The sequence below is a fragment of the Sycon ciliatum genome, chromosome 1 (assembly GCF_964019385.1).
Source record: "Sycon ciliatum chromosome 1, ocSycCili1.1, whole genome shotgun sequence".
In the NCBI taxonomy this organism is placed as follows: Eukaryota; Metazoa; Porifera; class Calcarea; order Leucosolenida; family Sycettidae; genus Sycon; species Sycon ciliatum.
In genome coordinates this window covers 12,730,089-12,755,478 of record NC_088643.1, presented here as the reverse complement: position 1 = coordinate 12,755,478, position 25,390 = coordinate 12,730,089, and the positions used below count along the sequence as shown (strand labels likewise).

The following is a 25,390-nucleotide window of genomic DNA, read 5'->3' as shown; positions in this document are numbered from 1 at the left end:
CGCTTCCATAGAATTGGGCACCATTGCCCGTTTGGCCTTGCGAAGTAAAATTAAAATCAACAACAACAACTTACTTGTTAGCAGTGAGAAGTGCTTACAGAGATCAATCAGTTTATGCATTCACATCAATTGTATTGAGAGCTGACCCTGGGAATGCAGTGGGTTCAGTTAGATGGACAGTCCTGAGGTTATAACCAGATCTACATGACGATTCTGTAGCCTGATCTACAAGAAATGCAGGTGCCACCGGCGTGAAGCACTGTCATGGGTCACTAGATTATTGCTAGGGAGTTCAGTTCCAGCCTGGGTCAGGTGAAAACTGCAGTCACAACTCGCGTGTACATTTTAACCCTTTGTGTACGGACTCTACAACTTTCGATCCCCTACAGTCCATTCATAAAAAGATGGGTCCTGGCTCTGGCGAGCTCCCGTATTTGGCGATTTTTCGTGATTTCATTGTACACAGTGCAGTGCTGCGAACTTTGAAATTTGAAAAAGGGTCCAAAAAGGGTGCCTGAACTGGGGTTCGAACCGCAGAATGCACTGTTGCAGGCGGGGTCAACGGCCTGGATTTTGATGGTTTTTCCCAAATTAAGTGCTTTTGGGGCAAAACCTGGCCGAAATCCTATTCTTGCTATGGCTTGCTTTTTGGACAAAAAAACTTCAGAAACATAATTGGAAGAGGATTCCATATGGGATTGCAGAAAAAAATTCTAAAAAAACTCAACGTTTGACCCATTTATGGCCAAAAGCTAGAAGTTCATTTTTTTTGGAATGGACTGTAGGATCGAAATTTTTCAAGATTTCAATTGATCGTAACTCAGTCATTTCTGGGTTATTTTCAAACACTAAGATATGTAGGTCAAAAAGAAAACTCCCAGCTGTCCATTGAAACAATCGCTGAAGCGCTCTGATGTGCAGTTCTGGGAATGTGTGTGTGTGTGCATGTGTGTGTATGTGCGCGCGCACGTGAGTGCGTGAGTGTGTGTGTGCGTGTGAGTGTGTGCGTGTGTGTGTGTGTCCATTGTTCTTATCACCTGACGATGGCCAAGTGGCGAAACGTTGTAAAATAGCGGAACTTGTTCTGATGTGAAGCGCTATTGGAATGGGTGTGTCCACTCAAATTCCTTTCCATGTATTATCGGTGTTGTGCAATTCCATTTTTATTTGTCTCTTGACATGCAGTTGTGTGCAGTTGTGTGTTCATGTGTCATCTGCGCCTTCTGTATTCTGCTGCTTTTGCAACAGACAATCCGTTTGACCTGGAAAGGTTTGTGTGTGACATTCAACCATGGTTGAACAAAGTTGACGCAGATCTACTGCGACGGATGGTGATCAAGAAACATCTCATAACTGACAGCGCATCAATAGAGGGACTGAAGAGAATTCTGTCCCGGGATGGACCATCTGATCATAATGAGAAGCTCATCCAGTTGCTCAAAGCTGGTGGCCTAAACACGTATCGTGATCTCTGTGTTGTCATTGAGGATCTTGGGTATGTGGACAAGAGCAAGGAAATGCTCTCCATTTTGGCCCACACAGGTATGTTGTTGCTATATGTTTACTGGAATGTGTTCAACTTTGGTGGTGTTTAATGGACAGCTGAGGGTTTTCTCTTCGACGTACATACTATGTTAGTTTTTGGAAATAACCCAGTAATGACTGAGTTCCGATCGATTGAAATTTTGAAAATTTTCAATCCCAGGGGATCGAAAGTTGTACAGTCCGTACACAAAGGGTTAAATGGGGCACCGCGTGAGATCTCTTTGGCCTGACTTTGACCCCGCTTCTATCTGATCCCGTGCCCCGTGGCCAGTAGTCCCTTGTCGATGCTATTTTAGGTAGCTGAGGTCATTGCCTTTCCATTGATGCCACATATGCCATGCTTGAACAAAAACGGTGGAGTCGCGGTTCACTACAGTACACTGTACTACACTACATTGCACTACACTACACTACACTACACTACACTACACTACACTACACTACACTACACTACACTACACTACACTACACTACACTACACTACACTACACTACACTACACTACACTGCACCACACGACACTACACTACACTACACTGCACTACACTACACTGCACCACACTACACTACACTACACTACACTACACTACACTACACTACACTACACTACACTACACTACACTACACTACACTACACTACATTGCACTACACTGCACTACACTACACTACACTACACTACACTACACTACACTACACTACACTACACTACACTACACTACACTGCACTACACTACACTACACTACACTACACTGCACCACACTACACTACACTACACTACACTACACTACACTACACTACACTGCACCACACTACACTACACTACACTACACTGCACTACACTGCACTACACTACACTACACTACACTACACTACACCACACTACACTACACTACACTACACTACACTACACTGCACTGCACTGCACTACACTACACTACACTGCACTGCACTGCACTACACTACACTACACTGCACTACACTGCACTGCACTACACTGCACTGTTACGGCGACTGATGTACACTACGGGATTGTGTTTGCTTGGACATAATGGTTGAGCGGTGTTTTGCAGTCTCCTCAGACTAACGTTAAGATCGTTCGACTAGGCATTCGGAAAACGACAGGTTCTTCGTCCATGTTCATATACGAATGAGGGGCCGCTGTGAAATGTTCCGTGAAAATTCCTATCTACTCAGGACCGGCACCACTGGTATGGCTGGTGCGGCCATAGCCAGACCAGTTTTCACCAATTCCAACTCTCATAGAATACTCGGTGTGCAATTGATTATCTGGGAGTACTAATGCTAGGCTATACTCATGCACTCCTCTTTATACTCCCATCCCTCCTAAGATGTTCTTCTTGTCCAGTGATGACTACTGTGCTAGCTGCATATCTGTTGCTAGAGGCTGAGTGTGTTGCTGAAACAGATATATATGATGTACGTGTATTGGAAAGCATTATAGAGACATGCTCCCAAGACATTGAAAACTGGGCATGCACGGGGAAATGATCGGCCGTTTAGCCGACCTGAGGTCAGACCACCCCTCAAAAGACCTGGGATCAGACCACCCCTCAAGAGACCTGGGGTCAGACCACCCCTCAAGAGACCTGGGGTCAGACCTCCCCTCAAGAGACCTGGGGTCAGACCACCCCTCAAGAGAACTGGGGTCAGACCACCCCTCAAGAGACCTGGGGTCAGACCACCTCTCAAGAGACCTGGGGTCAGACCACCCCTCAAGAGAACTGGGGTCAGACCACCCCTCAAGAGACCTGGGGTCACACCACCCCTCAAGAGACCTGGGGTCAGACCACCCCTCAAGAGACCTGGGGTCAGACCACCCCTCAAGAGACCTTTGGTCAGACCACCCCTCAAGAGCAGGCTCCAGGACTGATACTGGTACTTATAAATATAGCACATCCATCCATATTTGAAGTACGCGAGCTCAATTGGGAATGTGGAAAGAAGGGAGCATCTGAGCTTCCTTGTACTAACACCATTGCACATAGTGACCATAAAATCGGTTGTGGCGACAAACACGGTTAGGCCGGCTGCAGGGACACCGTAATGTCGCACCCGCCCCAGCACCATTCAAACATTTCCCTTTGGCAGTTCACGGTACGAACTTCAAGAATCAACAAAGCCCTGCGTAATGGGTACCAGGGGAAGGCTAGACAGCATGTCTCCAGACATCAATAGGCATTGTATGAAAACCAGTCAATAGTACTAAACAGCGAAAGCCTTTTCAAAGTTCGGTTTCGCTCGCGCACCGGCCCCAAGCTGGAAGCACAAACAAACGCCGGGCGCGAGCTGCCAGCACAAACAAAAGCCGTACACACGAATTCCGTTGGGCCAACGGATGGCCACAGACATCAAAAATAGGAACAAACCCACCCACGGCTTATTTCTCTTGCTAGCTGTGCTGCTGCGCGCATCCAACTGTTTTTGCAATTTCTCCCTCCCACCCACACCCCCTGAATTTATTACCGCTCTACACTATCCTATGTCTCACAATGAGTGCCACTCAGCATGATGGTACTCCAAGCTACATGTACATGTATTTGCATAATTTGATCTGTCCTTGCTCACTATTCTTGACAAAATTCAATTGCAATGAAGCGCCGGTGGCCGGCGGGGGCATTTGGCGGCTTGGTCTGATTCCTAGCTTGTTGGTAACCGGCTTGAGGTTTTCAAGGTTGCTATGACAACGTGCAGTCATGCGCAGGGCCACCCAGCATGCATTTGGGGCCCAGGAAAGACAGAAACGCGTTGCTAGGCAACAGCAAAAGCGCTAGGCGAGTATCACACTACTCATGCAGCGTGCACGTTGGCGTAGGGTATCACGCTACCCTTGTGCTGCGGGGTACCACATTGCCCCTCGCTGGAATCAGACCTGCCCCCCGGATACCTTGCGCTGGCCTCACGGTGACTTCATGTGCACCAACTAATGACATGGCGTCCTTTCATGCGGTTTACCGCACGGATTTATGAAGTCGGACATATTCCGATATATTTGCATCAATCACACAAAATTAGGTACATTTCTCTTGTAAACCCTGTCAGTTTGAGAAATTAGACAAACACCGAGCAAATTTTGGCCGCGACGAGGATCGGGAGGAATCCATCATAATTATTTACATAGCTACTACCATCACGTCGACCGAGTGAAGATCGAAAAATGATAATGGAGTGGAGAGAAGAAGACCTGAAGTAGAGTGCTTGAGAGACTATGTAGTGTCACATGAGCTTCGTTAGGAAGGCTCTCCTTTTGAATGGAGAAGCCCAACACCGCTGATTTGGATCGCCGTTTTCAAGCGCTGATCTGCAGTAGAAATGTTTTTGTAAATTATTCGTAGTTGTGGACGTGGATGGATTCAGCGCTCTGTTCTCTCAGCAAACCTACTCCAACACGAAGGACTTCCATCGTGAGCGAAACAACGTGCTCCTTGAGCAAGTGCAGCTCGGGGTAATATGGCCAATGCCACGGAAGACCACCTCGTACCTGCATAAGGCCAAGAATTGATGGCAAGAAATCTTTGATGAGCGCCTTCAACTTCAAGGACGCAATATATCTCCTCAGCAGTAATTGCAGCGCTCTTGCTGAAAATATCACTGCAAGCACTAGGCATGATTTAGTGAAGAGCTACTTGTACTAGCGATTGGAGATTTGGTGTTGGCTTCCAGGGCTGGGCATATCTGCTCCATCATGGTAACTGGTGCGTTTGTCAAGGCAGTGCAGTTTCTGCTGCTGTTTCACAAGCCATATGCGCAGCGAGTAGGAATTTGTTGTATGATAGCTGAGGATCACCAGCCTTCATGGACAAACCTATATTGGGACTGGTTGCTGAACAGTGCACACCTAAATATCTCAGCAAGCTCTCTTGCTCAGCTGGTGACGAACACTATATACCCGCTGCTTTGGGCTTGCAGCCCCGTCTCCCGACCATAGACCGATCGAAAGGCTGTCACGGTCCTGTGACCATCGGCGTACAGTTGACGCTGATGGGGCATAGGATAAAGTGCTGGCGTCAGTAATTCTTTGGTATACCTGGAATCTACATCGACAGCTGGTTTTGACTTCCAGCCATCCTTCGTTAGTTATGCTTGTGACTGTCATGCCAGCAAGTCGATAAGCAGCATCACCTCGCATCTTTGATGGTGAGGCCTGCAAAGCGTCACCGACCAGTGACGATGCTCGAATAGGGCACCCTACCAGAGCTGGCGCAGTGTATGGTGCAGTCTTTCATGAATCCATAAACTATGCTGTTTGGCTGCTGTAGCTCTGACGCTTGCGTGTGTGCCTTACATTAAAGGGGAAGTATACCCTAAAATCAAATTTTCACCAGTTGTAGTCTTCTGGGTGCTGAGTCGAATGGTCTTGGTCCGAGGAAGCTGCGACGCTCCCTTCCTACTTGAATCCCAATCGAACTCGCGCACTTCCACCGAAACTGGGTGACTGCGCCCTACTAGATGGGGATTTGTATGCAAAATGTCACTAAAAGCGCCATTTCGTTCTTATAAAAGCACGGATGACCGCGATTGGCCCATATGTTGTACTCTTTTGGACGCTGAGTCGATTGGTTTTGGTCCGAAAAGGCTGCGATGCAGCGTTCCTCCTTTATTCCCAATCGAACATGGTTGAACAAGCGGTCACGTGCTCCTGCGTACACCAGTCACCTGGTCACCGTGCCTGCAGGGTACAACTTACTAGCCTGTTTGACCTTTTTTGGGTGCAGTCCTGTCACTCGAGTTGAACTCGAGTTGAACCTTGGTGTGAAAGTTGTCGCCTGCTGGCGCGGTGACCAGGTGATTTGGGCACCCAGGAGCACGTGACCGCTTGTTCAACCATGTTCGATTGGGAATAAAGGAGGAACGCTGCATCGCAGCCTTTTCGGACCAAAACCAGTCGACTCAGCGTCCAAAAGACTACAACATATGGGCCAATCGCGGTCATCCGTGCTTTTATAAGAACGAAATGGCGCTTTTAGTGACATTTTGCATACAAATCCCCATCTAGTAGGGCGCAGTCACCCAGTTTCGGTGGAAGTGCGCGAGTTCGATTGGGATTCAAGTAGGAAGGGAGCGTCGCAGCTTCCTCGGACCAAGACCATTCGACTCAGCACCCCAAAGACTACAACTGGTGAAAATTTGATTTCAGGTTATACTTCCCCTTTAAGGGCAGCGGGCCGTCTGCTCTAGCCATTTGCCAATGCATGCACGGCTGAACGTCTACCAGCCAGCTGCAAACACTTCTCTCCCTACCACACTGTGACATAGTGGACATTGTGTGTGTGTTATTACATTCCTATCTGAACTGTTCTGGATGCAGAGATTTACCCACTAAGCCCTAGAGAAATACTACTACTATTACTAAGCTTGGTATGCAGGTGTGACGTGCTGCTGCTCATCAGATTTGGTCGATGCGACTCTCGTGTTTTTAGTTTTATTTTGTCTGCCTTTTTTGAATTTGTAAACCAAACGGACTAAACTATCCAGTGATCAGGTACTGGTGTGGTGGGGCGAGGTTTTGTTGGTGATGCTGCTGTCAGTGGTGACGGCGTGCATGTGCTCGTGCTTGCGGACGATCGCCCGCGTTTTCTCCCATGCCGCAAGTTTGTCTTGCGTTTGTGTTTTGCATTTGGACTTCCTGCCAGTCTTGGTAGGCTTGCATTTCAAACAGTTTGTCCCACTGTGTGGCTCCCAGTCTTTGAGCAGTGTACATCCACCTCTGGAGCTCCAGAGAATTTTGGGCCCTAGCAGTAGCAGTGCATTCCATGGCCAATTTGCAAGTGTGGCAAAAATGTTCAGGGTGTATTCGGTTTCATCCACATTGAGATGAAACACTGCCAAAATGGATTCAGTATGATCTGCCACACGATACTTCGACCGTCCACTCCTTGAGGCGAATTTCTCCCCTCCAATACGACAACACGACGACAGGATGCTAACATGAGCCTCCATTTCTGAACAAAATAACGTCTCTAAAATGGCCACGAAAAGCTACAGTCATGCACGTCAAGCTTAGGAATGCACGAAATCAAAAGGCTAGGACATCGAGGTATACTAAAAAATTGCCTGCGAGGCGGAGAAAATTCGCTGACGAGGTTGGCGAGCCCTTGAAATCGAGCGACGTTCCAAGAATAATTGCACCCACGTCGAGAAAGAAACCATGCGTAGCGCGTGGGTAACCCAAGAAGATCGCTCGAGTGGCGGCACAATCGAAGGCAAGGCCAGTCCAAGGTCTAAACTCTATCGAATGATCTGGCAAACACCCGTGGTTTCGGTTGACCTTGCCCGTTTGAGATGGAAGTCGAGTGAAATTGCAAACATACGACTAGGCCAGGTCGCGTAAAAAATGAAAAAGATTAAAATTTGGCGGGCATATTGAATAATCGCGCGTCGCATGCATGGGACAGCCGTGGCCTCCTGACAGCCAAACTCAACCAACTTGTGGTCTGTGACTGGGGTGGTACATGTACTAGCAATATAACGTGGCACAGATGGGCTGACTTTCAATTAGCCAAGCGAGCTACTCAGGCCAAGGTGCATGATCACTATTCAGCACTTATTGTCCATGCCGCAGTCGGGTTAATACCACTATTACTTACATTATTATAAGTTTGTTCGCCAGAACACTACAAGTTGCAAATTTCGATTTTAGGCTGTACATCCTCTTTGAAAGAGAGTGTCACCATTTGCAATAGATTTATACTCGTACAGACTCTACACTCACTTTAGTTCTGTTCTGTACTTTTTGTCTTTATAGATGCTACCATGATGATACCTGGACAACAGAAAACGCAACAATCAGTCTACACAGAGGGAGGTAGTGAGACTGATCAACAGCTGTCCTCCAGCAGACATACAGCAACAGACAAACAAGCAACATCAGCTTTAGCAACAACCAGTGCAACTAGTATGGGTACAACAAGGAGTACTAGACTAACTACAGCTCAGGTTTCAAAAACATCATCACATTCAAGCAACTCATCTCTACCAGACCTGGACGAACACTTCACTGGCAGGGATGACATTGTTACAAAGATCAGTCACAACATTCTCACAACAAAGTCCAAGTCATCATCTACACGAGTGCAGAGTCTTGTGGCACCAGCTGGTTTTGGTAAGACGTCCGTAGCCATTGCCGTGGGACATGCATGTCGCAATGCTGGTTGTCGTGTGGAGTTCTTTGACTTACGCGGTGTAGCTGGTGTTGACGCTGTTCAGGCAATGATTCAAAACCGACTCGAAACAAACCCGGCTTTATCTGGAACTACTGGCAAAGCAACGAAATCAACTGATGCCATGGATGATGATGGTGGCAAACATCACATGTTATGTATCCTAGACAATGCCGAGGATGCTATCCAGGCTGGTGCTGATAAAGATTTCCAACTACAAGATGTCATCCAACGACTACTACGACAACAACACAACGTTCATATCCTACTGACAAGTCGTGTTTACTTTGACCTACACGCTGCCCAGTTTAAACTACAACAACACCGTCTTGTTGGTCTGACAAAGGTTTGTGCTGTTGATCTTCTCCGTGGTCTATGTGTTGAAGGTAGTGTGAGCATTGAAGATGCACAGAGGTTAGTGGATCATTGTGGAAATGTTCCACTTGCTGTACGCATTACAGCTGGTCTTCTACAAGGTGGCCGAAAAACTCCAACCATGTTGTTATCGCTATTTCAGGAACTTGGTCTAGATGTGTTCAACGACGATCGTCACTCGGGTCTGAAACCGAATCATCGAATCCTGAAGCTGTTGGAATTAGCATACAACACATTACAGCAGGATGACAAGGAATCATTCCATGCTCTCTCTCAGCTGCGTTCATCGTTCACATCTGATTGCGCTTGTGTGATGGTGGGTTTGCCTGCAACTGATGCCAATGTGGTTCATCTTGTACGTTTTGATCCTTTGATCAAGATTTGTTTCCTGGATTACAATGCGTATTTGAAACGCTACTCTTTGCAACCATTCGTCGCCGAGTTTGGCCGTTACAAATGCCCTAAAGACAAGGAATGCACGTACCAACAGCGAATGTGCAAGCATTTCCTTGGCTTTGTGAACGATATTGATCATCGTAGAGGTTGTGGTGCAGATAAAGCAATGTATTGGAGTCACCGACTGCTTCAGGAAGCCGTGCACATCAAGAAGGCGTTGTTGGTTGTTGATCTGCTGTCTGATGATGAACTTCTTCCTTTCTCTAGATTAGCAACGTGTGTTGGTTTGTTTGAAGCTTTGTTTGGGAACACGACACCGTTACGTGACAGGGTTCAAAGATTGGACAAGTCACCGCTATCCGTTCAAGCTGGCAACCTTTGTGTCTCGGTCCTGTGTAGGATTACCAGTGCAGGCGGAGCAGCAGGTCCGGACACCAATTTTGCCGATTTGGAGCTCAAGGCACAAAAGCTTCTTCAGAAATGTAACCAGGAACCGACAGGAGAGCAATCACAGCTCCAGCTGATGTTGATCCAACAATTGGAGTCATGCAGGATAACCATATCTTTGACCATGGGCAGCAGGGAAGGACAAGCTGAGCTCAGCCACGAAACACTATCCCGTCTTCAGGTGGTGTACCAGCGTGTTACAACAACACTGAGAATGGGTCTTGCAACAGGTGTCACTGAATGTGCCCTGAAACTCATTCAACTGTATTGTTCCACTCTGCTCAACAAGGATATACCCAATGTGCAGGCGGTAGAAGACCTTGCTGAGAGAGTGATGTCATCACACTACCTATCACGGGATGGTGCAGTCCCTTCATGTGCTCGAATGTGCGACTTTCTGCTGCAATGCATATTTGTGATCCTGGGCAAGGTTATATCAAGTTCCTGTAGCAGTGAGTGGATTATTTCACCATCATTGATTGCAACACTGGGTATACCACTGTGCAAGTGGAAACATGTACCAACTGCTATCAGGCGCTCGCTCAATACTTTACTCAATGACTTTACCACTGTGTCTGCTTTTCGGATACAACACTACCTGCACTCCATGGATGATGACACCATATCCACACTACTGTACCTGTACTTGGGTGATATGTACAACATCCTGTACATATCCTTGGTATTAAATGGAAGGGCACACACAACTCCATTGGGTCTCACTCTACCAGCACAGCATCCCTACAACATTGTGATGGACTATGTCAGGAGTTGGGGTCATGGCTCAAATCCAGCAGATCACACAACAGCACTGATTAACAACTGTAGCCAGAACAAGATACCTGATCTGGAAGTGATGCAGTCTTGTATACTGACGGCTAGAGCACTGCTCAGGGTTGAGGTAAGATGATAGTGCAGCGTTATCCTTACCCTAGTTTTCATCCACACCCCACACTCCATTCTGAAAGAACTATTGTGCTGCAAACCAGTGTACTCAGTATTGATCTACGGTATAGTGTTTGTCTCACTGAACCTCATCACTTGCTGAACACACAGGAGAATGTGAAAACTTCTAAGACATGGTATGGAAATGGAACGTGTTGCTTTGTGCTATATCAACCTGGTTTGCAATTAGTGTGCGATGTGTAGTCTATTTCGATTGTACGGGCTTCAGTTACGTTCTCTCCACACTGTCCTTTGTTGTGTGTTTTGCTGTAGTTTACGGTCTTTGCAAATGTCTATAGTATTTTCTTCCCGGCATTGAAGTCATTGGTTAATGATCTCAGTGCTTACCTGCCGAGCAATTGTGCACCTGGTCCCTCAGTGTCTGGAATTGTGTACTTACCACCAACAACTGTGGACAATCCTCTACTATACATCTCTATCATTGCTGCCCTGCATCGTCAATCCAAGAGAGGCGAAGTGAGCATTGATCACCACATTGCACTACTGGAATGGTGCCGAAGTGCAGCAGCATGTTCTGTCTGCTATGACCTAGACAACATCACAGCATGTCCTCGTTGTGGCATGGCCTACCTGTGTGACAAACATCGTCAAATTGATGAACACCAAATTGAACACAACCAACACTGTGCTATGCTGGAAGCACTCAGACATCGCAGACTGCAGTAAGTTAAGAGTGCTGTCTTCGGCTCACATGAGTGAGTGTTTACTGCGCGTGCTGTGTGCTGTGTGCTGTGTGTTGTGTACTGTGTACTGTGTACTGTGTGCTGTGTGCTGTGTACTGTGTACTGTGTGCTGTGTACTGTGTACTGTGTACTGTGTACTGTGTACTGTGTACTGTGTGTTGTGTACTGTGTACTGTGTGCTGTGTACTGTGTGCTGTGCCGATACGTTCCGCACCGAACACAGCGAACTCGAGCTCGCTATCAGTCTGGCAGAGGAGAAGGGAGCATCAAGCTGGCTTACCTGCCGACCCATCGCTCGCCATGGCTTCGCTTTGTCGAAGGGGGAATTCCGGGATGGCCTCTGCCTCCGTTACGGTTGGACGCCTTCTCGCCTGCCCACCACCTGTGTTTGCGAGAAGGCATTCACCACTGCTCACGCCTTGTCCTGTCCTTTCGGTGGGTTCCCCTCGATCCGCCACAACGAGGTGCGCGACATACTGGCAAGCTCATTGAAGGGTGTCGCCCACAACGTCGCAGTGGAGCCACATCTCCAACCCCTGACTGGGGAGCAGTTTCAGCTCCGGTCAGCATCAACCGAGGATCAAGCTCGTTTGGATGTGGTGGCCAGTGGAGTTTGGGGGGGGGGTCGGTTCGAACGCACTTTTATTGATGTACGGGTGTTCAACCCTTATGCGTCTTCGAACCGCACCTCCTCTCTCTCTGGCTGCTACCGGCACCATGAGCAAGAGAAACGGCGTCGATATGATCGGAGAGTCCGAGAAGTGGAGCGATCCACTTTTCTCCCCTTTGTGCTCTCTTCCACCGGAGGATGCGGCAAGGGTGCCGCTGCACTGGTGAGCCGGATTGCACATCTCCAGTCGCTACGTGGGAGGGAGGCGTATTCTGTGCTAATTGCCCACCTCCGCTGCAGGCTGTCTTTCGCCCTGCTGCGTTCGAGTGTCATGTGTCTGCGTGGGGCTCGCCGAGTTTGGCAGCCTCCAATGGATGGCTGTGCCTCCCTGGCTGTCGTGGAGGCTAGGGTGTCCCGTTGAGCCTTGCCCCGTGATTGTGCGGACTATGCTATGCTTCTCTTGCTGTCTGATCACATGCGACGTCATCATTATGTGATTTGTTTTCAATCCTCCGCCATGGCAAATTGTGTTTTGTTCGCCCGTAAAAGAGGCTTTTACTACTAAAAAAAAAAACTGTGTGCTGTGTACTGTGTGCTGTGTACTGTGTGCTGTGTGCTGTGTACTGTGTACTGTGTACTGTGTACTGTGTACTGTGTGCTGTGTGCTGTGTGCTGTGTACTGTGTGCTGTGTACTGTGTACTGTGTGCTGTGTACTGTGTACTGTGTACTGTGTACTGTGTACTGTGTGCTGTGTACTGTGTGCTGTACTTACTTCATGTCAGTACATGTACTTTAAATGCGGTACAAGAGAACCACAGCTGTGTCTGTGGAAGGGGAAGGCTTGCACGGTGCTACTTGCACCAGATCTTTGGTTTTGACTGCGTCATGACATGGTTTGTTTGAATCGTCTATGTCTGCATTGCCAATTATGGGATCATAGTTCCATGTGACCCTGTGGCAATGGCTCCATGGGACAGTTGCCTGCGTGTGTGTGTGTGTGTGCATGGTGTCTGTGTGCAAGTTTCTGTGTGTGTGCATGTGTATGTGTGCGTGCGTGTGAGTACGTGTGTGTGTGTGTGTGTGTGTGTGTGTGTGTGCGTGTGCGCGTGTACATATAATGTGCATCTTCAAGAGTGGGTGATTTTGTGCTTGTACCATTGAGTTTGGTTGGTGGGTGCACTCACAGAAGAACGTTCCTGTTCCAGCACCATATACTCTCTATTATCTGAGTTTGCAATGTGCAGCCCACACTAGTATCAAGCATTAACTTCACTGGGGCAGGGCACGGCTGTTTTTTTGTGCGATTTCCGCCCACTTAACAATATGGCTGCCGAAAGTCTCCATTGGGTTTTAATGGCTAGAAAATTCGAATTTTCAAATCGTCACAACACGAGTAGGCCATGGTTTCCCCTGGATTTTGCAGACTAGTTAGCCCGGATAGCCCGGGGAACATGCGGATCATAACTGTCTTGTTTCAAGCTTGCCGCTCGTACCTCACATGCCTGCTTTTTTTTCAAGAAACGTTTGTTCTGCGTCGTGCACCTTTGGCTTCGTTCTGGAGCACTCCTTATGTCGCCGCTGACAAACTCGGCTCCAAGAAGCCCTTCCCAATTTTTTCCCAGGTAGAAGACTATCCTCTGGTTGTCTTCCTCAAGTGTCATTACGAACCGTGCATGAACTTCTAGAAACTCGGGACGAGTCTGGAGCCCGTTTTCTCTTGATTTGGAAGACAAATGGCGTGGCCCTTTATTTGCTGTTGAGTCTAGAAGGCTGTTTCCTGCTGGAAAGTGCTTAGTTGGCATGTGGTGTATTGTAGAAGAAGACAGTAGCTGGCCAAGTGAGCTGGGAATTGTGATATCTATCCTATTGTGCGTTGAACGAGTACGAACTGTCTAACTTGAATGTTGTACCCGCGCGCACGCCAAGCAGAGGCTGCCAATCACTGGCAAGGTCAATCTCCAGACTGTCAGGAGTAGTTTGAGCAAGTATGAAGAGGAAAGATAGCTTACTGGGCAGGCCAGGATGCCTTTCCACCCTCTTTCTCTCTCAATTGCGAGTATCTCGCTCGAGCGCTTTCAAAACTTTTCTCTTGGTTTCGCTTCCCAAATCGGTGAACCACGCGAGGCGTGACATGAGTTTCTTCCAAAAACGCAAACTCATCGCGTATTTGCACTATTCACACAATGTTACATAAATCGCACCGAACGACGCCATATTGTTAAGTGGCTGCACTGGAACAGCCATGAGGGGTACATGCAAGTGGAACTCGGGACGCCGCGGATCCCCTCATGCCAACCTCTTTCTTCACCTTGGTCTCACCGGCCCGCTTGCCGCGATGTTGTGAGTGACATCATATCTAGTCCAGCCAGAGTTTGGGGATTGCAAGGTGTGGTGGCTGTTGGGTGGGGCAATAACCAATGGAGTCACTTTTGTAGGACTCCTTTTGGGTATCTTTCTTTCCTTTCCCGGAGAGACTGACATAGCCATTTCGGGCCATTTAACTTGCGGCGTCTCTTAAAGGAGTTGACAGATTTCAGAGTGTGTGTGTTTTATGTGTGGACTTGTGTACATGTCCGCTGTGTGCGCATCTGCATGCATGCATGTGTTTTTGTGTATGTGTGCCGACATGTGCTTGTGTCCTGTGTATGTGTCCACATGCATGTGTGTGTGTGTGTTTGTGTGTGTACATGCGATTCCCCCGTTGTACACTCTACAGGGCTAGCTGAGCTTCTGAAGGTCTCTACTGGATAGTGTTTAGCAGTTGAGATTGGTGAAAGTGACCAGCACTGGACAAGGATCATTTCAAGCAGCTACTGCAGTAAGAGATACTCCAACAGCACACTACCTGTCATTGATCACAACACTGTGACATCACTTGTATAGACATGATGTATACAGATTGTCTATGACACACACTGTTGTGTTACTATGTAGATATAATGATTAACTGAACTACATGTACTGTCTAGTCCAGTCTACTGTGGTATCAGTTTTACTGAAGGTTAGATCATACGGTGTATGCTTCATTGCCAAACAGAGTCTCCTACGCACTCACTGCAAGTATTCGAAGTCCACTGTCCTTGGTATCCGTTCTTGTTGCGTCTGCACTGGCAGTGGATTTCTTTCTCAACCCACACACTCATCCATCCACCCATCCATTCCACTTTTGTGATCATCACCGTTATTGGTTCATATTGAAGAAAGTTGAGACTTGACTTTTCACACAGTCATGTATGTATGTACCAGTACCTGCCTACACATGTGTTCATGCATAACTACCAGATATTGATATGATCAATGCTTGCTAACACTGTGCAGCTCCCCAAGCTGAATCCAAGGCATGTGCCTACACTCTAGCAGCATGCGTGCATCTACATTGTGCACATGCGTAAAATTATATTTTTCTCTGGCTTGCAGTGTCCCTCGTTCTCTGGCTCTTGCGCAGATGCTGTTGTCCCCAGCTCACGGCAATATTTGTAACGCTGTCACACTCGTATCGGAGCCCCAGCCAACCATTTTGACTTTTGTTGGCTATTTGTTACCCATACTGGAAATCAGGAATATAATGAATACTGTAATGTCGCGTATAATAGCAGGTGCGTACGGCCGTATAAGCCGGGGTTCAAGCCATGCTTCTATTCAAGTTATGCTTACATTCGAAACATGCTTCTACGTCAACATCTTCAGTTTACACTGTGCAGTGCACATTGTCACGCACCTGTGTGTAGTGTGCAAGTACATGATACATGCATGCTTTTATTCAAATCATGCTTCTGTGTCATGGAACGCTTCGTAAAATCGGCTTCTGTTCGAGTCATGCTTTTATACGCCGCGACACTACAGTATAAACAGCTCGCATATTGCTCAGAATTGAGCTCTACGCATCGGTGAGTGAAAAGGTTCCATTTGCCAAAAATGTTGTATGCAAAAAATTCCGTACATTCCACCTAAAACTTACTCACATGCAAAATATTCAGGAGCAAACTGCTACCCTACTATCCGCTCTTATTACGTGTAACACCCGTACCCTACTACCCGAAGACTCTCCTATTTAAAATGATTCAAGTTTTGCGCCTCCTAGGCATACAAAATATTCCCGATTCACTCATACAGTGTTGATGTGTGCTCATTCATTTTGGCTTTTAACCAGGGAGTCGTAAAATACCGGTAATTTTGGACTCCCTGTTTGTAACATATAAAATAATTTTGAAAGGGCAGTCGTCTGTAGCCAGCCTATTGCATGCAAACCTACCCAGTCTGATACTTTCTGTCACCATCCAAGTCATTAGCAGACAGTCTGTCTGGTCACCCTACCGACAATAGGCCAACATTAGGGCTCAAACGGTCACGGTTTTACCCCCAACGGTTAACTGCTAAGCTAACGGTCGGCTTAACGGTTATAACCTATAAGCCACGGCAATCCTGCGGACTCTTTTTTAACCGTATATTTGACTATACTTCTTCAAAAATGTACCCTATTCAGTACAACGCACACATGTATATTCTCTTGCATGCTCATTCATACATACTCTCACACGAAGAGACCAGATATGACCGAGTTGACAGCCCAGAAATTGCGTACGCGTGCGACAGCCTGCATACTTTGCAACGACCTGATACTTGAAAAATTGACTGAAAAGTTACTGCGTATTAACCGTTATCTTTATCGGTTAACCGTTAATTCTTCGTAACCGGTCTGCAACCGGTTAATCGGACTAACCGTTTGAGCCCTAATTATATTAAATATACATGTATGGAATTCAATCACGTGAATCAAGTACAGTGCTTAGCTGCTCAAAGAAATCCAATCATGCAAGTCACGTACGTCCCAGCCTCCCAGGCATTATGCAGCCCTAGACCTGCGAACACTGGGATGTTCACTGGTGAACGGCGCAAAGACTTTTAAAAGTGACTCCCTGTACTTCAGTGAGCAGTACGTGTCCTAGTAGTAGTACTGTACATGCCAGTACAGGGTGCTATGCAGCGCCAGACCAGACCTGTGTGAACACTGTGCTGCGCACAGGTGCAGGGCATTGACTTGAATCACGCAACCGAATTATTATTTCATCGAGCAGTAGCTAGCATTGTACATCCACTTCACCTGGCCGAATAAACCCTTGGCACAGGTCACTGAGGTCAGGTAAACACGGGTCGGTTCAGGTCGCGTCGGTGCACAGCAGGTAACCATGGCAACTGTGGCTGCGCAATGGTACAAGAAAAACTAGAGCAGCAAGACTAGGACAAGCTGAGAACCAAGACCATTCACAGCAAGACTAGGATAAACTGAGAACAAAGACCATTCACAGCGAAAAAAAGCTCTAACTCCGTTCCCTCCTCCATTCACTTTGTTGACTCTGATAACTTTTTATCGTGCATACTTTTCCCCGTAATCCCCAGTTATCTACCCCCCCCCCCCCCCTGCATATTTTCTGTATTTTTTTGTTTTTGTGGAGCGCTTGGGTTGCAATGAAGTCGAGACCCTATGGTCGGTCAAGCTGCCCCTGCCTCTCCCCCACTCCTGCCATTCCATATGTCTCATCGCTGCCTTGCTGCTTTGTGCCGTCCAATGGTGTGGTTTTTTGTAAAAATAAAAAATAAAAAAATAAAAAATAAAAAACAGCTGAGAACCAAGACCATTCACAGCAAGGATAGGACAAGCTGACAACAAAGACCATTCAGCTGCAATGCATAACGACTGTATCAAGCATCAAGCACAACAACACTGTGCTTACTAACTTGTTGTAAGAGTTTGTGTGTGAACGCTGTTCAACACGGTAGTTTCATCTGCTGCTCACAAACATACTGATTCACAGGATACTTGAAAAATAGGAGAAAATGACGGTAAGTTTAGGACGGATGGATGAGTGAAAGCCTGCATTCAGCTCGCTCTGCTGCGAGAATGGGGAAAAGTGATGAAAACAGTAAAAACCAGCGTAGCGGCAGGTCACGGTATTTACTCATGTAGAGCATACAGACCCGAGACTGCCACACTATAATCAGTGTGACATCCGCGCTTCCACGTACAGTATGTATAAACACATAAACACGCGCGCACACGCACACACACACACACACACACACGCACACACACACACACACACACACAGCACACCTACATACAGATATGCAATGATCAAGTACAGGACACGAAAAACAAACATACTCGTAAACTGGGAGCATAACGGGTGAAAACCGAACAACATCAAGCAAGCAAGCAAGGAAGTACTAATACAACATACCTATTTATAATATATCCACTTGCAAGGACCCTTGTACAATATAATGTGACCAGTGTTCTTGATGGCAATCTATCTGCTACTTTGCTGTACAGAAGATGCGGACGGGCCGCTCTGAGTATTGTTTTGATTACTGTGACATCTTTGTGCCAACGAGACTGACGGCGGCAGCAAGCCTGGTCTTGCTCAATTGCTAGCCTTGTTAATGCTTCAGCTACTGCTTCTCAAACCGATCAGGCTCTTCCTTTCCCTAGAGAGAGACACACACAAACACGCACAACCACGCACATACATCCACACACAAACACACACACACATGCGCGCGCACGTGCCCGCCAACACACGCACTCATACAGACAGCACGCACAGTTGTGCTTATTAGACACTGAAAAGAGTCGAGAATGGACATGTCAGAAACACAATGAGTATCGGTAAACACTAGCTGCTAAAGTGATATGCATAATACCGCTTCTGCAATGCTATGGGCACCGAGTGATATTCTGCTTCCCATCGTGTGACGGGTCTGTTGCGAAAACTGATGCACAATGCACGGAACATTGCAGCAAAATTCCTGCATTACACACACAGTCCCAAACCGCAGCCCAGAACTCTCGAGTCACGAGCACCTACCAGTTCAGAAAGTGATGTGCGTCGCTCGTCACATATGAAGGAAGAAGTTGGGCTTGGCTCAACTCCTCAAGAAGCGGCCTGCCGCGTGGCTGTACTATCCATTGATGCAAAATATTTAGCAAAACCGTCCATTATGATGCTATCAGCTTCCAGCCAATTGACATGCACAGCGTAAATTTGCTGCCATGATTAGATAACAATCAAATTGACAGGGGTTTACCTTGCGACTCGCCTCCTTGTCCACATTCCTCTTTGAGTCTTTGAAGGTACAATTATAGTCCTTGTTGGATGCTTTTGGCACATGGGCATGGCCCACAAATCCACGATCACCCTATTTCAGCGCTTGTACATTGAGCAAAGCAAAGCAAAGCATACATCCAAACATCAGAATTGAATGTAGCATTATGCTGCATTATACAATGCTGTTATGTTTTCTCACAAAGAACAAGAGAGAGACGGGGGGGGGGGGGGGTGGTGGCTTCCTCACAAGTTGAAATCTATCATTAGAAACCCTTAGCAAAAAACGTTATGTTGTAACGGTATTATCGTAAGGGGGAAAATACCGTGATTTGGGTTCGACCTTTAGCAAGATGCACGCTATTTTTAGTACGCTGTTGCCACGAGAATAGCTTTGATTTCGCGAGGTACAACCATTTTTGTCACCATATACGCGATACAAGGTGAAATGCGTACGGACTATGCAATATTTGGCTAAAACACGTACCGTTGGTCACAACGATAAATCAGCCCCCATAACGTTTATACGCTGCAGCTTCAACGCTATTTGGGTGATCAAGGTACAAGTACCGTAAAAAATAGCGTTACCGTTGTTTGCTAAGGGTGTCTATTATCAGTGTTCACCGATAGTTAGCTACACTGCTGAATACTAGTATACAGGCATGTACAGTATGGCTCAATAAACTCAGATCAACTGAGTCACATACTTGGTGCCGGGCGCTATGCAGCCCTAAACCTATAAACACTGCAAGGGTAACACTGCTACGGCCGCATTACCTTGTGATATTTTCACGAGGTTGAATTTTCACTTCGTTCAGATCATCAGCTTGTACAGCGACTGTCACGGATGTTATCAAGGATGGTTGTTTTCTCCCCAAGACTTGACGAACATGGCCCCAGCCCCCCCCCCCCCTCCCTCTATTTTCAGAGGAACCACCCCAACCCCCGCAAGTAAATTTTACTGCAGGTGGCTGACCGTGCCAACCTTTCAACGCTCCTGGCACTGTTTCACATGAACGGTAGAAATGTTGGGAGAATAATTCAAATGTTTGGTGATACATGTGTAGGGAAAGTTCTAATCCTTGAAGAAAGGTACACATCTTTAGGCCCTTGCCCACCCTCCTAACTTTCTCCTGAACTCTCTACCTTTCTCATATTCTCCTTCCGTCTTCGTGAACATACCCGACACAACTAGACGTAAACGTTCCGTGCTTATTTAGTCAGTCACACCACTCACTGCAAGAATCAACCGTACACGCTGCCCCTTTCCGTACTGGACCAGGTCGTTGGTTATAACAAGTCTTGCAGCTGGGCATTAGCCACCTGTCCTTGTTTCCACCATCATCACTCATTGCTGGAACGGTTCTGGATACTGAGCGATGATAAACTCGTCAGGCAAGCTGGCTATCATGATGCTGCCAGGATAGGTTGGAGATACCGGCCGTTCCCTTCACCAACACCGTCGTTGCAAGTTCATTGTTGTAAGCCTCTACTCGTAACGAACACTGTTCTGGCCAGTCACGCACACTCACCACTTTCCCGGTATGTTCCAGTGCGCACGGCACAGATGTGATGACTTTGTTGCCAGCCATGTGATCAGTCTGCCATCCATGTCCTCCATCGCCGTTGCTATCATCATCGGTAGGTCAGCCAGTGGCAAACCTACCTCCAGTTGACCAAGGCCATAGCAGAAAGCCTCGGCGTTTACGTTGAACATTCACACACGTCTGGATTTGGTTGAATGGGTTTTCCAAGCTGCCAATCGGTGCTTGGTTTGGCTCACCCCCAGTCAGCCAGTGATCTACTTCGGACTTCGTCGGATCATGACCTGTACTTGCATCCACGATCATCCGAAACTCGCCACCACCAATGGCCGCATCAGCCACTTTCACCGGTTGCTCGTCGAAAATGGGTGAAACCAGGGAGTCGTAAAAGCCCTTTACGACTGACTCCCTGGGTGAAACTGAAGCAAAAGCGAGAAAAGCGAACACAATTGCCATGCCAACCCACCACCAAACGTCTCGTCTTCCATCCAGGACGTAGATCTACTCCAACGCCGCAACGCGTTAAAGGGGAAGTTAAGGTAAAAATTAAAATTTCACCAGTTGTAGTCTTCGGGGTGCTGAGTGGAATGGTCGTGGTCCGAGGAAGCTGAGACGCTAACTTCCTACTTGAATCCCAATCGAACTCGCGCACTTCCACCGAAACTGGGTCACTGCGCCCTACTAGATGGGGATTTGTATGCAAAATGTCACTAAAAGCGCCATTTCGTTCTTATAAAAGCACGGATGACCGCGATTGGCCCATATGTTGTACTCTTTTGGACGCTGAGTCGACTGGTTTTGGTCCGAAAAGGCTGGGATGCAGTGTTCCTCCTTTATTCCCAATCGGACATGGTTGAACAAGCGGTCACGTGCTCCTGGGTGCCCAAATCACCTGGTCACCACGCCAGCAGGCGACAACTTTCACACCAAGGTTCAACTCCAGTGACAGGACTGCACCCAAAAAAGGTCAAACAGGCTAGTAAGTTGTACCCTGCAGGCACGATGACCAGGTGACTGGTGTACGCAGGAGCACGTGACCGCTTGTTCAACCATGTTCGAAAAGGCTTTAGTCCCACTTTAATCCCAATGGATCCAAATAATTAATTGACCCAGAAGTCGTAGTTATTTGTAGACTTCTAACGTCATAATTTTTAAAAGGTCTTGATCTAAACTGTTCTACGAATCTCACCTGGCCACTGACAGTGTACTACTCGGCTGTATTACGGCATTGGTCATAACACGTCTTCTAGCTGTCCAGCAAACGGTCTGGTCTTCCGCCTTCACCTCCTTGCTTCCATCCCATTATTGCACTTCATTCATTTGTTGACCGTTTGGTCGAAAGGTTTTGGTGATTCTCTCGTCAGTCACGCTGGCCTTCATGATCTAAGTACGCCTCGCGCCTGGAGACCTACCGGAGTCGGAATAGTAGCCTACATCAGAGTCGATCGTGTTCGTTGTCCCTGTCACGGGTAGTGTGCAGTGAGTCGCGCGCCATCCACCCTGATGCAGCTCACAGCACGCTGGGAATGCACTAAACTCTCCCAGAGTTTGGATCGCGGACTTTCACTCATCGACGGTCTCCAGTTCCAGCCGCTGACTAAGCTAAGCAACCAGTGCCGCAGTGTGCCGTTCTGCATACAGATCTCTGCTGAGTATTACTGCACTGGAATGATGTCGAGTATCCACAAAATTTAATATCACTCATTATTGTCATCAGGATTCGTTTGAAAAGATACAGCAATTATTGGTATCTGCCATTGCATACCCTGCCCACTGCATGTCAGGCGGTTGGTTACGGTTCAGTCCAGTACAGGATTTTCACCGACACGACTCCCAGTCCACCACTGCACCAGGAAAATGAACAGGTGCAAAGATTAAAAGTAACAGTTACTACTACTAGTACATGTAGTTCGTTTGTTCAACTCCTAATGCGAGAGCATCCCCTCTCTTCCTCACCAGTCCAACACTAAAGCCAAGGGCAGTATGCAATGGCAGTGGCATGGCATGCACCATGTCCATGAAGCGGCTCGGCGGTAGTACAGAATCGATCACCGGATCAGCGCATGCAGCACCAGTGCAGTCCATGCCAGGGCCGTAGATATACGAAGTCAACTGTCAAGCTTGCGCTCGACCTCCGACCCGACCCTGCCGGGGCCGTACTCACAAGTCACAGGATAGTAGTAGTAGTCATGGTAGTAGGTCCACTGCACTAAAAATTCACGGCGTCCGTGTAGACTACGGCCCCGGATCGGTGTAGATCTACCTACCCGGCACTCGCACGGATGCCGATGACAGATCCATCCGCAAAGACCATGCGGACCGCAGTGAGCTAGCCGGTATCAAACTTTTCAAAGCCATCTTCATGTAGAGGGGACGGTTTCAAATAGGACACCGGTTGCAAACCGGAACGGACTCAATATTCACTTTCTCTCTTGGTATTTTGATTAGAAAACACATGTCACAGTGAGACTACTATGTGTTATACTCCGAGCCAAAATTTCATGGCTCTGCGATGACCAGAAGCGCCATATCAAGCAGGCGAGTTTTTGACGTGTTGCTTCGCACTGCGACTTGAGTTTTACGTCTTTCGAAAAATCAACTTCTTGTCGCAGGTAAACAGCGGCTCGCCTCTCGCCAATAAAGCACCGCATACCAATCAAAACTAATGGAAGCACACACAAGGCTTATTGTTACTCTGTACTGGCCGTCGTGGAGCGATAGCAATTACCTAATTTCAGACCCAGAGTGAATTTGACGTGCACTCTAAAACGTGTCCGGTTTGGAGCCACCTCTGATTTGAACTTTTTTGAAGCGAAAAATTGGGCAACTTGGAGGCAATGGGTCAACACAAAGGAGTGGCTCAGTTCGATTGACTCTGGCCCAGAGCAAACTTCAACATGCCAGTTTCCTTCCACAAACATATTTCGAGTGAAAAATCAACGTTGATAATCGGTTTGGGTCTATACAAATTTGGCTGTCAAAACGTCCCGGTATCGAGCCGTCTCCTCTACATGTGTAGATCTACAATTATGTAGATCTACATGTAATGATCTGCCGCCACGAAACTAACTATTACTTTTATGCTACACGTCGTTCCAAAGTCAAAGAGTGTGCAGTGCAGTGCTGATCATGGTGATTTTACGGGTTGCTCTTGCTCAGACTTTTTCGGTCTGCGTAGCGAGCCATTCGATCGATAGGGACGGTCTGGGTTCCGGGAATCTCTGGTGGCCAGGTGATCAACTAATAGTTGGGACATTATTTCGTAAGCTTCGAGGTCGTGGCAAGCAGTTCTGGAAGAGGAAGACAAGAGTGATTGGTTCAAGCTGTGGGCAGGCTTTGTGCTCCGCGTCTGCATGGCACAATGCCGGACAGTGTGAAATACAACATCAAGTACTTATTTGCAAATTTGGATGCGTCCACAATCTTGGAAGATCTACTGGAGAGTGATGTTCTGGACGAACAGGAATATATTGGCGCACCTGCCAAGGAGGACAAGTTGAAGCTGGCAGAGTATGTGGTGAGGTTGATGTTAACGAAAACGGAGGAACAGGTGGATACGTTCCTGAAGCTGATTCAACACAGCCAACCCGATGTTGCTAAACATGTCGCCAATACTAGCGCAAAGCGACGCGATGCAACTGCCAGTGGGGGAACTGACCATCCGACGAAGCCAATGTCGGCAGATCATGAGCCAGCACTTGGTTCGTCCTCCGGTAAGTGTAGAAGATGATCCATACTGGTTTACACACATGATAATGACACACATAACTGTGTAAGACGAAATAGTGTAGATACAGCGTATCACAAAAATGACAATTCACTTTGCTCTGTACGTGTATCACAACGAAGAAAATCTGGCGTCATCAGGTGGGGCATTGCTCAGGCATTGTTTGCCAAATAAGTGTGGTTGTGTGTGGTTGTGGAACTTGTTACGGAATCTCGGCCATTCCGTTCCCCGGGACGCAGGATACAAAGGACAAGACTAGTTTGGTTTACTTTATAATATTATACTTGACATGACGGAAATTCAAGACTACACTGAAAGGGACGAACAGGAAGACTGACAAAAGGACTGTCGACTACAAAATCGCGCATGCTCATACCACACATGCACGCGACTAGACGAGACAGTTTGGGGAATGCCATCACACCGGAAAACAACACATCATTTCATAACAAACTGCCCACCCGCATGTGTCTGCATGCATACACATGGATGTGCACTGGAGTGAATGCCTGTGTGTGAGAGAGGTGGATGTGTTATTGGATGAGTGTGATGATTGTACCTGTTTGCTTATGCTATTATATTGTCTCTACAGCACTGCCAGAGTGGGTGAACTTCCGCACCATCAGCAACATTGATCGAATGGAGAGGCTAAAACGCATCCGGGACATCGTGGCCGAATCCTCCCAACGTGTGCATGATGTTGGATCCTACCTTCTGGAGAAGGAATTCCCGGACAGTCCAAAAGCGGTGTGTTCTCTTTTTGCCTATTTCACTGTACTAATAAAATAGTATTTCTCAGACTTATCAATAAAGA

The 25,390-nt window shown here is 47.3% G+C and overlaps 1 protein-coding gene and 1 long non-coding RNA gene across 3 annotated transcripts in view; one reads left to right on the top strand and one right to left on the bottom strand.

Annotated features, from left to right (window-relative positions):
- LOC135813761 (uncharacterized) overlaps positions 1-16,004 on the top strand; it is a 100,445-nt gene extending 84,441 nt beyond the window's left edge. The window contains exons 3-6 of one of the 2 annotated variants that reach the window (XM_065326770.1): positions 1,249-1,542; positions 8,310-10,843; positions 11,161-11,570; positions 14,919-16,004. In XM_065326770.1, coding sequence (XP_065182842.1) covers positions 1,249-1,542; positions 8,310-10,843; positions 11,161-11,570; positions 14,919-14,928 — 3,248 coding nt within the window. In that variant the 3' untranslated portion in view covers positions 14,929-16,004. The remainder of the gene's footprint in view (positions 1-1,248; positions 1,543-8,309; positions 10,844-11,160; positions 11,571-14,918) is intronic. The other variant, XM_065326777.1, reaches the window with a different exon arrangement.
- A 1,778-nt stretch (positions 16,005-17,782) lies between these two features.
- Positions 17,783-22,877, bottom strand: LOC135813858 (uncharacterized). The gene is made up of 3 exons (XR_010553133.1): positions 22,039-22,877; positions 19,289-19,410; positions 17,783-18,688 (listed from the first exon to the last, which is right to left on the bottom strand). It is a non-coding gene; the product is annotated as an uncharacterized LOC135813858 (long non-coding RNA).
- Between the last annotated feature and the right edge of the window lie 2,513 nt (positions 22,878-25,390).